The sequence below is a fragment of the Alligator mississippiensis genome, chromosome 6, assembly GCF_030867095.1.
Source record: "Alligator mississippiensis isolate rAllMis1 chromosome 6, rAllMis1, whole genome shotgun sequence".
In the NCBI taxonomy this organism is placed as follows: domain Eukaryota; kingdom Metazoa; phylum Chordata; order Crocodylia; family Alligatoridae; genus Alligator; species Alligator mississippiensis.
In genome coordinates, this window is record NC_081829.1 from 194,910 (window position 1) to 208,400 (window position 13,491).

Below are 13,491 nucleotides of genomic sequence, written 5' to 3' on the forward strand. Positions count from 1 at the left end.
AGCCCGGGGAGCCCGTGGCCGCTGGGCCGGGCCGGGGCTGCCGCGCCGCCCGCGGGCCCCCCCCGGCCGGAGCCCGCGCCCCGGCCCGGCCCGGCCCGGCCCGGCCCCCTGGCCGCCCCGCCGCGCCGCGCCGCGCCGTCCCGGTGCAGCCCCCACCCGCTTGTCTCGGAGGCGCGAAGCCGTCCCGGGCTCCAGGCAGCCACACAGAGGGCCCGGCCGCCGCTTTTATTGTGCCCCGGCCCGGCTCGCCCCGCCGCCCTAGCACTGCGCCAGGGCCCGGGCCGCCCCGGCCACGGTGAAGTCTCCCCGCAGGACGGCAGAGCTGGCGCGCCGGGCCTGCTGCGGCTGCTGCCCGCCCACGAAGAGGGTGAAGGGTCCCGGCTCCAGCAGCCACTGGCCTGCCCAGACAGCGCGCCGGGCTCGGGGCACCTCGAAGAGCAGCTTGTCCGCCTGGCCCGCACCCAGGGGCACCCGGCGGAAGCCCACCAGCTGCCAGCGCGGTGCCGGCACCGACGGGCGGCCCCAGCGCAGGTACAGCTGCACTACCTGCGGGGGGAGGAGGCAGGAGCTGGGGGCAGCAGGAAGCCACCCTGCTCAGCCCTTGCAAGGGCAGTGTCACAGCCCCAGGGCAGCCAGGCCAGCACCATGCCCCACCACCTGCTCTCACCCAGCACCCAGAGCCCATCTCCCACTCTGGGCACCACCTGGCACCACCACCCCTCTGGCCATGTGCCCCAGAGCCCAGGAGGCAACGTGGGGGGACCCCACCCAGTGACAGGGAGCCCAGGCACCACCCCACCCCCACCAACCTTGCAGCAGTGTGGCCCTTTCCCCACATTGTGCCATGAATGCCCAGTGGCGCTCACCTCCTCGCCATCCCGTGGCCCCCTGTTCTCCAGCACCACGGAGATGCTAAGGTTGGCACAGACAGGTAGGGTGGGGGGATCCAGGACCAGGTCCCGGTAGTGGAAGGAAGTGTAGGACAAGCCATAGCCAAAGGGGTAGAGCGGGGGCTCTGGCCCGTAGTACCGGTACGTCCGCCCCACCATGGTGTAGTTCTCCATCGCTGGCACCTGCAGCCATGAGGCAGGTGAGGTCAGCCACAACCCCTGGCAACATGCTAGGCCAGGCCAAGGTGGCCCACCCAGGGGCCCACTGGCTGCAGGCATGTGGGGGGCATGGGGCTGGTCCCTGGCAGGGTCTGCACTAGGCTGTGCTGGCCATGGGCAACACCCCCCTGCTACAGTGTGAGGCAGCCATGGCCCAGGGGGTGAGTGCCCTGGGGAGATCCTGAGCGATGTCGAGCCTAGCAGCAGGGCCAGGCCCATCGGCCTCACCTGGTGCATGCCAGCTGGCCACGTGGCTGGGAGCCGCCCTGCCGGGTTGGCCCCGTCCTGGCCCAGCAGCACCTTGGTGACAGCAGTGCCAGCTGCCTGTGCTGGAAAGAAGCAGGCGAGGATGGCGTGCACACTGGGGTGGGTCTGGGCCCAGCTCACATCCAAGGGCCCGGCGTTGAAGAGCAGCAGGATGACGGGGCGTCCGGCAGCTGCAGGGATGACGGGAAAGAGGGGTGTCACACGATCTGGACGCTCCCTGCAACAGGGCCCAGGGACTCTGGGCTCAGCACAGACCCCTGTCCCTGCATGGGCTGGGTAGAGCAGGGCAGCACTAGGCAGCACCCCAAGCGCAGTCCCCTCCAGGCTCTGGGTGAATTGCACATCACCAAGGCCTCAGTCCCTGCAGGTGACCCTCCCTGCCCCTCCAGGGTCCTGGGGAGCCATGTGGTTCCTGGGAAGCCCCTGGTGGACAAAGCAGAGGCCCTTCCCCACTGGCCTGCCCCCCTGGAGGCTGGGAGTGCCCCTAGGACAGGGGCAGGCAATTATTTTGGGCAGAGGGCCACTTACTAAGTTTTGGCAAGCCATCGAGGGCTGAAGTAACAGAAAGCCCAGGGCAGATTAATATTAATTTTCTAAAATTTTAGGGGCCCAGCGGGCCAGATAGAATGGCCTGGTGGGCTGCATCCGGCCCCCGGGCCGCATTTCGCCCACCCCTGCCCTAGGAGCTTCAGCATTCTCCCTGCTCCTTTCCCTGTGCTGCCTCACCCTCGGCCACTGCGTCCTGCAGCAGCTGCAGCTGGTGCCCAGGCAGAGCCAGGTCCCTCCGGTCTTTCGTCTCCGACTCCACGTCAATCCCTGGCAGAAATAGCTGAGGCTGTCAGCTGTCCCCTGCTGCCCCAGGCGCCCTGAGACCAGGCTGGGCAGAGCCTCTGGAAACAGCAGGATAGCCCTGGCTCCAGCCCCTACCACAGGCCCCTCCTGTGAAGGTATGAGGGGCCTGGCCTCTTAGCAGAGGCTCCAAGTCTGGCAACCTGTGGACCTCATCCTGGCCAAAGGTTCCTGGGGCTGAGAGCCGCAAGCCACAGAGGAGCTGCCTGTAAGCTGCACCCCCACCCCATGCCCACCTCTAGGGACAGGCGTCCCATCTATTGCACCTCCAGTACCTGTGCCCAGGCACACAATGACAACGTTGGCCCCCCGCACGGCTGCCTTCACCTCAGCGGGCACGTAGTGTAGGCACCGTGGTTCACGACAGCCAGCCGCAAAGCTGACATTGGCTGGCAGTGCCTCCAGGCCCCTCCTGCGTGGCATGGGAAGGACACGTACTGCGTTGCCTGGCCCTGGCCCTGGCGGTGGAGGGAAGGGGCATGGCCAGGAGCAGGAGCCAGGCAGTATTTCAAACCATGGTGTCCACCCTGCATGACCCCTGCTCTAGCCAGACCTGCCCTGGGGGTAGTTGCAAAGCAGGGGGCAGCCTATGCCCTACCTGGGAGTGACGATGTACCGGGGGTCTGGGACGGGCGCATAGTCCCCAAACAGGACATGGGGGCTGTCAGCGAAGGGGCCGACCACCTGTGGAGAGAAGGAGGGTGGCAGGGAGGCTGCCTGCTTTGCCATGGGGCCCCCACACAGGGGAGTGAAGACTGGGGAGCACCAGGCACTGGCCACAGGATGTGCTGGCTGCAGAGGGGCCAGGATGGGGATCATAGGGGACAGGCGGCACTGTCCGGCAATCTGAATGGGGTTCAGGGCACCACTCTCTCTACTCTGCCCTTGTGGTGTCTGCCCATGGCCACAGGGAGCAGTGCATGCCCTGTGGGAGGGACTGAGGGTGCCCAGGGATCAGGCAGCCCCTGGTCCCCTGGCTCCTGGGTCTCCCATGTGTGTCTGTGTGGGGGGTACTCACAGCAATGCGCCCGCCTGCCAGGTCCTGGGCCCGCAGGGGCAGCGTGTCTTCCGCATTCTTCAGCAGCACCAGGGTCTTGATGGCAGCCTCCAGTGCCAGGGCCTGGTGGGCTGGGCTCTGCACAGTGTCCATGCCCAGTGCACGGTATGGGTTCATCTCAGGTGGGTCAAACTCCCCCAGCCGCAGACGCGTGTAGAAGAGTGGCCGCACTCGCGCCTTCACTGTCTGCAAGAACCCAGGGGCTCAGCTAGGGGCAACCACAGCTCCTCCTCACCCAGGGCCCCCTGGCCCCAGCTTGGTGCCTGGAGCAGCCTGAGTCCCCTGCCCCCAGGTCAGCCAGCACCTGGCACATCCTTGGTGCCATGCCTTCTGCTGGCACTGCCTCTGCCCCATGGCTCCCACCTCCATGGTGATGTTGCCCTGGGCCACGGCCTCTGGTATGAGGGTGAAGATGTTCTTCCGCAAGCCGTAGGACAGCTCCAGGTTGAGGCCAGCATTCACTGCGGCTGCACAGTAGGAGGAAAGCAACACATCAGTCACCTAGGGCCCCTGTGAGCTCAGGCACCTGTGCAGCTCGTCTGGAGGTTCAAAGCCCTTCCCAGGGCTCCTGAGCCCTTGGAGGCTTATGGGGGAGGAGAGGTGGATCCCTGCCCCTGGGGAAACTGGGGCACTGAGCGGGGCGACATTCGTGCAAGGTGGTGATAGCTGGGAATGGGGCCCAGGCAACAACCCAGGCCACAGCCCAGTACCTGGCCTCTGCTGCCCTGTGAGCCACTTCATGCCGACCTGCTCTCCCTGGGAACAGGCAGCAGCAGGAGCTGGAGCAGCAGGGACCCTGAGACAGCCCCCGACCCCAGCTCACCGACAGCCGTCTCCAAGAAGCTGTGTGTGTAGTGGTGGCCCAGCAGGATCAGCTCCACGGCACCCTCGTCGCTCACCACATAGCCCTGGAAGCCCCACTCCTCACGCAGGATCCCCATCAGCAGCTGCTCATGGGCACAGGCCGGTACCCCGTTGATCCTGGGGGCGGGTGGGTCAGTGCTGAGCCACTGGGGGCAGCTCTGTCCCAGCACAGGACAGCGTCTGCCGGGCCATGGCCCCATCCCAGAATCTGCCAAGCTTCCCTCCTCCCCAGCCAAGCCCCGCTGGCACCTGTTGTAGCTGCACATGAAGCTGTAGGAGCCGGCACGGACACAGGCCTCGAACTGGGGCAGAAAGGTTGTTCTCCAGTCCAGCTCCCCCACCTGCAGGATGCCAGGAGGAGCAGCCTGGTCAATGTGGTCAGCCCTGCTGGCCCCCGGCCCTGGCCCAGCAGCTCCCTAGTGCCACCCCTCCCCAGCCTGGCCTTGCCTGTCTGGACCCCCCCTCACCTTGGCGTCGAAGCTGTAGCGGGACACAGGCAAGTTCTCAGGCCCCCCATGAACGCTGAAGTGCTTGCAGCCTGCGCTTGCCTTGACGTACCGTGGGTGGGGGCCCTGCAGCCCCTGCACAAAACTTGCCCCCAACTCTGCACTCAGGAATGGGTCCTCCCCGTATGTCTCCTGCGGGATAGACAGGACACGTCCCTGTTGTGGCCGTGTGGCCAGGACCTTCACTGGGGCTCCTGCCCCCGCACCCCACTCCTTGCTGCTGCTGCAGCTGGGACCCCGGGCTATATGGCCCTCACCTGGTTGCGGCCCCAGAGTGGGTGGCGCATGATGTTGAGCACAGGGCTGAAGCAGCTGAGGCCTGTGTGGTCACTGTATTTGCCCATGGCCATGAAATGGGTGTGCTTGGCTCTCACCTCGGTGGCTGTGGCATTGGCCACGCGGTAGATCAGCTCCGGGCTGTGGGGCAAGGGGCACAGCTGAGGTGCCGAGGGGGCAGGCAGGGCGCAACCCAGAGCTAGCCTCTCCCCACCCCGCAAAACCACAGCAGCTGCCCTGGAGAAGGGCAGGGGCAGAGCCAGCCTCCAGGCAAGGTACTGCCTGCCCAGCCCTACCTGAAGGAGGCAGCCAGCCCCAGGGCCTGGGGGAAGGCAGTGGCCCAGCCCGGGGCCTCCCCATCGCCCCGCAGGCACTCCGTGTTCCAGTTGTAGGGCTGGATGCCCAGCCGCTCGATGCCCGGTGCTGGCCCGTTGCCCCTAGCACCACCTCTTGCCATCTGTGGGGCGGATGTGGGTGGGCATGGGGCAGCACGGGCTGTGGGCACCCTGTGCCCTGCCCCACACGAGAGACGGGGCAGAGCCAGCAGGGGCAGCCAGCTCCTTCCAGACCCTGGCTGTGCATCCCACCAGGGTCCACAAGCTACCATGGCCCAACTCCTGCCCAGCCCCCTCCGCGGGATGCCCCAGTCTGCTGAAGGGCCAGGGGCCTCTCGGGACCCCCTGCCCGCGAGCCCCCCACCCCACCTGCAGCACCATCTCCTCCAGGCTCAGCCGGCCCACGAGGTCGTCCAGCCGCTGGTCCCAAGGCAGGGAAGGGTCCTGGAAGGGGAACTGCTGCCCCAGGCCCAGGCCCAGGCCCGCCCAGAGCAGCAGGGCCGCGGCGCAGGGCTGGGCCATGCTCACGGGACCCCGGGCAGATCACGGGCTGGACAGAGGGAGAGAAACGGGCCCTGTCGGGTGGCGCCGAGCGGGGCCGCCCCTGCCCAGGCTGGGCCGCAGCTAGCTCTGGGCTGGGCTGGGCTGGGCAGGGCAGGGCGGGGCGGGGCGGGGCAGGGCGTGGGCGGCACAGCCCCCGCACCAAGCAGCGCGGAGCGCCGGTTCCCACGGTCTGCGGGCCAGCCGCGCGGGGGGGCCGCGGGAGCCGACCCCCGCCCCCTCCACGCGTGGCCTGGGCCGCGGAGCTCCCGCAGGGCGCCAGCGCTGCCCCCGCCCCCGCCGCCACGGGCCTGCCCCGCTCCCCCGCCCAGCGCGGCCCGGCCCGGGAGGCCATGAGCTGCGGGCTGGAGCGGCCCCGGCCCCGGCCCCGGCCCCGCTCACCCGCTCCCTGCCGCTGCGCGCCGAGGGTGGGAGCCCCCGCAGCCGCGGTCGGCGGCCGAGCACGCGGGGCCCAGGCCCGTCCCGCACGGCGGCTCAGCGGAGCCCCGCGCGAGTCACGCGATGCGGAGGCGACAAGGGGCCCCTGGGCCCTGTCCCGCCCCGCGCCCGGGCGGAGCTCGCTGGGTTGGGGCTCTGCCCCGGCCGGGGGCGGTGGGGGCGCGGCTCTGTCCCCGGCCCGGCTCGGTAGGAGCAGGAGCCGCCGCGAGGCGGGACCGCTGCGGGCTGCACAGCTCCGGGGGACAGGGGTCGCCCCCGCCTCTCCCCGGGGCCATGCGGAGTCGCTCCGGAGTGAGGCCCGGCCCGCTGCAGTGGTGGGGGCAGCGCGGGCCTGTCCCGTGTCGACCCTCTGCGGGGCCCAGGCGCCCTGACCCGCGGGCACCGCGCAGCGCCCAGCCCAGGCCACGGCAGGGAGGTCGGGGTCGGGGTCGGGGCCGGGGCCGGGGCCGGGGCCGGGCCTTTCCATAACGGCCGCGGACAGCGCCGAGCCCGGCCCGCTCCCCACAGCTCCCGCGGCGGGGGCAGTGCGGGACGTCCGGCCGGGGCACCGGGGCAGCCGCCAGGAAGCGCGCTCAGCTCCCGCCCAGGACCCGCATCCGCCTGCGCCCCCCGGCAGCGGCCCCTTCCCCGCCCCAGGCCGCGCATTCCTGGCGCTGGCGCGGGGCCGGGCCGCACATCTGGAAAACATCTGGCGCGGCCGCAGCTGGGGGCGGGGCGGGCGGCTATTTTTATCCCCTGCTCGGAGTGGGGCCGGGGGCCGAAGCCTGCTGCTCCCAGCCACGGGCGGGGTCCCTGCCGCTGGCCCTGCCCCAGGAGACCGTGCTGACGGCCGCCTGGAGCTCGAGGGCAGCCCCCCCGGTCAGGGCAGCGGCGGGTGGATGGGCCGGGTCGAGCCGGGCCGACGCTGTTGGAGAGGCCCCGCGGCTCATCTTGGCAGCAACGCGGGGGCCGCGGCCGGGACAGGAAGGAGCCTGGGAACGCAGCCGGGGAGGGGGCAGCGACGTGGCCGGACGAGGCCAGCCCAGCGCAGCCCGGCCAGGGCCAGGGGCCCGGCCCCGGCCCCAGGGGGGGAGGACACTTCCCCAGCCCGGATGTGCCTCCTCTCCCGCAATCCCATCCATCCCGTCCCATCCCATCCCCAGAGGCGGGGAGAGAACAGGCGGCCGCGGCGAAGTCCGTTGCTTTATGCAAACACCGACAGCCCGGGCGCCCCGCGGCAAGTCTCGGCCCGGCAGCTCCGGGGAGAAGCGGGGCCAGCTCCCGGGCCGGGAAGCTCGTACCGGCGGTTCCGGTTGCACTGTGACCGGGCCCAGCTCCCGCTCCCGGCCGCCGCCCCAGCCTCAGCCCGGGGTCCCGGCGGGGCGGTCCGTCCAGTCCAGTCCGGCTGCGGGAGGGGGCGGCCGCACCAGGCGCCCACAAGCGGCCCCGGCCCCGGCCTCAGCGGCGTCGGGGTCCCCGGGAGCCGGGGCAGGCCGGGTCAGTAGTACCGGGCGCGGCGTGGGCCGGTGCCGGTGCCGGTGCCGGTGCCGGGGCCCAGCAGGTCGGGCTGCCCGTTGCGCCAGATCTCGCGCAGGATGCGCTCCCGCTCCTCCAGGCGCTGCGCCCGCTCCAGCTCCTCCGCCGAGGCGAAGACGCTGGCGGAGCCGTCGGGGGCTCCGGGGCTGTCGGGCGGCAGCTCGGTCAGCGGCAGCGGCGACTCCCCGCGCTCCGCCGCGCCCTCGTCGTCCTCGTCCTCGTCGTCGTCGTCGTCCTGCTCGGAGCCGCGGGCTCGGGGCGCGGGGCGGGGGCGCGGGCCGGGGCGGGTGCGGGGCTGGCACGAGATGCGGATCAGGAGCAGGCAAAGCGTCAGCACGAGCCCGAAGCAGACGCCCAGCACGAAGTACAGCCCGAAGCTCTCCGGGTGCGCTGCGGGACCGCGGGACAGGGGGGTCAGGCCCGCCAGGGTGGGACGGGACGGGACGGGGGGGAGGAATGCCCGGCCCCGCACCCCGGCGCCGGCCCCGCACCCACCTCGGACGTGCGCGTAGGCCGCGATGCTGCTGCTGAGCAGCTCCACATCCCGCTTGTACGTCTCCATCGCGGCTCCCGCCGGCGCCGGCGCCGCCCCTGGGGAAAGGGGCGGCGGTGAGAGGGGCGGGGCGGGGCGGGGCGGGGGCTGCCGGGACCCGCTGCGCTGCCCTGCGACTGCCCCGTCCGGCCCGGGACACGGGGCTGTGCCGGGCACTCGCTGCGGCGCGGGACGGGGGCGCAGCCCGCGCGGCGGGACGAGCCCGGCGCCCACGGGGCTGCTCACACGGAGCCGGGGCTGCTCCGGGCGCGGGGCTCGGACAGGGCGGCCGCGGTCGGGCCTGGGGCAGCGGCGGAGCCCGCTCAGCTGGGCCTGCACCGGGCACAGGGCTCGCGGCTGCCGGCCCTGCCCGAGGGGCGCGGAGCCGGGCTCGGACGGGGCGTCTCCCCGCGCCCCCCGCCGCCCCGTCCCCGTCCTCGGCCGGGACGGTCCGGACCCGCTCGGGCGGGGGCGACGCCAGCGGGCCCGGGACGTGGCTCAGCCCCGCTCCCCTGCGGGCTCCGGGCTGGGAGCACTGCCCCGGCGGAGCCCAGCCCGGGACGTGGCGCCCGCCCGCGGCCGCTCGGTGTGGTGCGCGGGACGCGGAGCCCAGCGGCAGTGCGGGGAGCGCGGGCTGCCCCCTGCAGCCCCGGCCCAGGCCCCGCAGCCCGCACGAACCGGGGCCACGGCCCCTTCTGCTGCAGCCCCCGCCGCCCCGCGCCCCTTCGAGGCGACCCGGGCACGACTCGCGCCCATCGGCCAGCCGGCGTCCCTCGGGCGGCCCGTCCGGCCCCGGCCCCGGCCCCGGCCCCGGCGCGGGGGCTGCGCCCGAGGTGGCGGCCCGGGGCAGAGGGCGCGCACCAGCCTACCTGCCGCGGCGGGGCCGGGGCCGGGGCCGGACGGGCGCGGGGAAGGAGCCACTCGCTGCTCCGGCCGCACCAGATCGGGGCGGGGGCGGGGGAGCGCCGCGTGAAGGAGGAGCCGCCCGGGGAGCCCCGGCGGGGCGGGGAGGGGGTCGGCCCCGGGCGGGGCAGGGCCGGGGTTGCACCAGGGGCCGGACCTGTGCTTTTCTTCCCTCCCCTCCGCTCCGCTCCGCTCCCCTCCCCTCCCCTCCCCACCCCGTCGGGACCGGGACCGGCCGCCACGAGGCCCGGGCCGGGCCGGGCACCGGGGGCCACGTCTCCTCGGGCCGGGCGGGACAGCGCTGCCCCGGGGGCGGATCTGTGCGGGGCAGGCACGCGGAACAGCTCCGGGCCCGGATCAGCGCCTGGACTTGCGGCCGGGCTGGGCCCCAAGACAAGAGTCGGAGCCCCAGCAGCCCAGCCACAGCAGGAAACCCAGGGGACGAGGAGTCCCACTGCCCCCCGGCCAGGCTGAAGCCCCCGGGTCGCTGCCATGATCCCACCGCTACACCCTCCCTCTCCCCCTCCCGTGGGCCAGGCTGCCCCCACACCCTGCAGCCTCCCCCTGCCCAACCCTGCTCCCCAGGCTGGTAGCCCCCCATCTCCCACTCCCCCCACACTGCCACCCCAAGGCCCCAGGGTAATGCCCAGTCCCACCGGACCCCGACAGAGAGACAGGCACTGCAGGGAGGGAAGTGTTTATTGCGCTCGCCCATACAAAAATAGGTCTTTACACAAAGGGGCCCTCCCGGCCCCAGCCCGAGCGCAGCGGTATTGCTTCAAGTGGGGGGGCAGCCCCAGCTCCACGCCCCCACCCTCCCCACAACAATAAATAAGGCAAACAGGACTTCTCATCCTATCTGCCTGACCCCCCCTTAGTGTTCACAGGCCCCTACCCTGGCAGCTCTAAGGCAGCAGGACCCAGGCCAGTGGCCAGGCACGTGGCCAGGCACAAGAGGCCACTGACTGCAAGGACACGGGCTGCTGAGCCCCAGGAAAGCAGAGGCCAGGGCCCTACAGAGGCAGTAGGTGCCAGGGCCCTGAGGCAGGGACTGGAGAAACAGCCCCAGCCCCAGGGCTCGCAAGAAGCCTTTCCTGTAGGCAGCCCAGCCACTGCACCCCAGTGCAGAGCTCGCCAGCCTCTGCCCATGTCATTGCTCCAGTGTGGCCTGGCCCCACTCCCAACACCAGGGAACCTGGCTGTCAGAGCACTGCCTTCAAGCTGATCACACTATTACTGGGGAGGGCAACATGCCAGTGGGTAACACAGCGCAGTCGGGGTCTGGGGTGCCACCTGCGGGAAGGAACATGCTTCTGGGATAGGCCAGGGCCTCGGCCCTGGCCCTGTGGTGAGAACAGTTTATCTGGCAAGACAGGCATCCAGTTCACAAAACGAGGCTCAGAAACAGTGTACCCTGTTCTCACCATGGTCCAGGGGCCAGATGTGGCACTGGGGACACCCCTCCACCCTGGCTCCAGGGGCCCAGGTGCACGCACACTGCCAAGTTTTCCTGCTAGGCCCAGAGGGCAGGATGCACTGGCTGATAAGGAGGCCTCTTGTGCTGGGTCGAAACAGAGTATTCTGGGGAACTTGTTCACATTGTAACTCATATATTAGATCTGTACCACAAATGAAGTGTGAAAACTAACTCAGAATTAATGCAAAAATCGACTGCACCTCAGATAAGCTACTGAAAAAATAGATTAAATCATATATTCTGAAGCTAAAAGAGGAGGGGAAAAAACCAAAAAAAAAAAAAAAAAATGGGTGAAAGTATGCACAGGGGAAGCAGCCAGAGAGGGCCTAAAGGAGCTCTGCCAGACCTCCACGCACTGCGGATGAGAGCTTGGGCCATGGCTGCAACGGGCTGTTCTTGTCTCACTTGGTTCCTCTGACAAGAAAACAAGCTTCATCCTTAGCTGACCAAGGGAACATGGCTGTTAAATATTTGCATGTAGCTTGTTTCAGACCCTGTGGCACTGTGACCAGGACCCCGCAGACCAAGGAGGGTTAGACAAGAGTGTTCAAACCAGTGGGATGTTAAAAACAGAACAAAGGTTGGATGCAGAGGTGGGGGGGGAGTGGGAGGCTTCAAGAAGTTACTACTTCCATGAAACCCAGATAAAAATTAAGCTTATTCAAACCATATGGAGCAAATGCAATCAGCCACTCTCCATGTTACGCTACGCAGCCCACCACAGCGCGTGCGCCAGCAAGCCGCCTTCACCCTCGATCATCATCTCCTTTCCCCAGAGCTGCTGCTCGATCCGGAGGACAGCGTGGTTACAAAGACAAGAGAGGTAGATTAAAAAGTCATGATCAAAAGCAATTAGTCATCGAGGCTTGGATTTAAAAACAAGGGTTCCAGAAGACACAGAGTCTGCTGCTTCCAAAACCAGCTTGTTCAGTCTTCTCCCTCTGACAGAGCGAGTGTGTGTCCCTTCGTAGAGCTTGGAGGAACTGCTACATTGCTCTCTCCCAGGGGACACGGGTATTGCTGTCGAGCTGTGGCAGGTGAGGCGAGAGGCAGACTGCAGGATGGTGCGTTGTGCTGTGGGCACAGGGCCGCTACTTCCGCAAGTATCTCTGGGCCAGGATGGCTGCGTCCAGAGGGTTCATGGGCTGGGCGTCGTGCCCCAGGCGCCGCACGGGCGGGATGTTCCCAAACTGTCGCTTCTGCAAGAAGCTCTTGCCCTCATGCAGTGTGTTCTTCTCCTCTGCCAGGAGCAGCTGCTGCCTCATGTAGTTCTCAAACTCGTACTGTGAGCACTCCTCTGTCACCTTCACCTGCAGCCAGGACAGACCCAGTCAGAGCCAGTTGGCACTGGTCACGCATGCTTGCAGCCTGACCCCTTAACACCCTCGCTGGCCTTGGCCTGCTACAGGACTTGCTCCAGGGTGACCACAAGGGGAGGCACTCACCCCTCCTTGGGCACTCACCACTGCTGCAGACAGCCCCAGACTTGCAGCTGGTAGATGAGGGCCATCTGTATCAAAGAAGCCAGTGACACTTGCAGCTGGTTATCTGCAAGATGGCTCTTTGGTGGCTTCAGGCTGACTGATGCTTTTTCCAAGCCCAGCGAGAAGCTTGAGTAAGTGGTCAGTGCCGCTTCCCACATGTTGGGAAGAGGCCTGGCTAGCGTGCGCAGCAGGCCAGGGGCTGGCAGGCACGTAGGTTCCCTGCTCACAGCAAACAGGATGTTTATGCACTTGGCAGGTGATCCTCGAGATACTGCTGCCCTGCTGCCCCCCCCCGCCCCATGCTCCCGCTCCCTCCAGGAAACAAGCTCAACTGCAGAAGCAGGAAAGCCACAAGGCCACCTGAATGTGCCCCCAAGCTGGCTGCTCCCTGGACGGGGCTGCACACAGCGCTGCTGTTGCACCTGCAAGTGTGGTTCTCAGCAGCTGCCCAGCTCATGCCTCCCACAGCCCTTGTTAGCACAGATGCTGTGGGCTCAGCAGAGGGACAGGAGAAGGCAGGAGCTGCAGTGGAGCAGCAGCAGTACAAGAGGAAGGCGTTAGCCCTGGGACAGATTTGTGTGGGCCTTTGGAAGAGCTGCTGGGCATCAGCCTGCTCTCAACAGCTCCCCACTCACTTGTGCTGATCCATCACTTGCCACTCCCAACACCAATCCCACTCCCTTCCTCCCCCTGCCGTGGCATCCTCACCTCCTGGGGGTTCTCTGGGTTGGCCACCTGGTCATCAATGTCAGGCACCACTTGCAGAGGGCCACTGAGTGAGGACATGGACTGCCTGTGGGGAGAGAGAGCATGAACAATGCAGGACAGAACTTGTGCAGGGCTTGGCCCAGCTGCCGTGCAGGGACTGCAGAATTAGCTTGCCAGGTGCATCCGGGGCACTGCAGCGCATAGGTGCAGCCTTGTCTGTGCCTCCAATGGGCTGCTTCAAACCCACAGCTAACTGTTGTTCTGACTTGAAGGAAGTTGTGTTACCAGCGCCCAGAGCTCTACACAGGATGTGGGATTCGTAGTCTGGCCTAGGTACAAGTGAAAATAGCCACCGCTCCAGAAGTCACCAAGCCTGACGGCTGACTCAGGCAGGGCATGACTGCATCCAGCTTGGGAGCCCTTGGCCTCAGATGCTGGGGTCACAGCGCTGGACAGTCAGTGCCTACTTGGCACAAACATCTGCTGGAACAGGCAGCCACATTGGGATGGGTAAGGGGTGAGCCCATTTTGACTGGCTCTGCAATCCCTGGAGAGGCACCTTCAATCTCACTCCTACCACCCTTCCCAGTCTGCTCTAGATCCAAGCTCT

At 68.1% G+C, this 13,491-nt stretch overlaps 3 protein-coding genes across 4 annotated transcripts in view; all 3 read right to left on the minus strand.

The window, feature by feature from the left end:
* Positions 1–185: 185 nt before the first annotated feature.
* LOC102561772 (uncharacterized) lies at positions 186–6,304 on the minus strand. Its single transcript, XM_059729448.1, has 15 exons — positions 6,206–6,304; positions 5,633–5,813; positions 5,225–5,385; positions 4,910–5,069; positions 4,614–4,784; positions 4,396–4,487; positions 4,106–4,263; positions 3,646–3,749; positions 3,244–3,468; positions 2,824–2,909; positions 2,501–2,637; positions 2,103–2,192; positions 1,338–1,546; positions 867–1,073; positions 186–546 (listed from the first exon to the last, which is right to left on the minus strand). Exons 2-15 carry the CDS (start codon positions 5,783–5,785, stop codon positions 259–261), a joined length of 2,241 nt encoding a protein of 746 aa, XP_059585431.1. The 5' UTR covers positions 5,786–5,813; positions 6,206–6,304; the 3' UTR covers positions 186–258.
* A 1,126-nt stretch (positions 6,305–7,430) lies between these two features.
* Positions 7,431–9,275, minus strand: EVA1B (eva-1 homolog B). Its single transcript, XM_006264891.4, has 3 exons — positions 9,179–9,275; positions 8,273–8,368; positions 7,431–8,167 (listed from the first exon to the last, which is right to left on the minus strand). The coding sequence occupies exons 2-3, from the start codon at positions 8,337–8,339 to the stop codon at positions 7,740–7,742; spliced, it is 495 nt and encodes a 164-aa protein (XP_006264953.3). The 5' UTR covers positions 8,340–8,368; positions 9,179–9,275; the 3' UTR covers positions 7,431–7,739.
* Positions 9,276–9,893: 618 nt separating this feature from the next.
* Positions 9,894–13,491, minus strand: part of STK40 (serine/threonine kinase 40) — a 34,952-nt gene continuing 31,354 nt past the window's right edge. For both annotated transcript variants that reach the window (XM_014606529.3, XM_059729449.1), the window contains exons 11-12: positions 12,882–12,966; positions 9,894–11,999 (exon numbers count right to left, since the gene is read on the minus strand). In XM_014606529.3, coding sequence (XP_014462015.1) covers positions 11,781–11,999; positions 12,882–12,966 — 304 coding nt within the window. In that variant the 3' untranslated portion in view covers positions 9,894–11,780. The remainder of the gene's footprint in view (positions 12,000–12,881; positions 12,967–13,491) is intronic.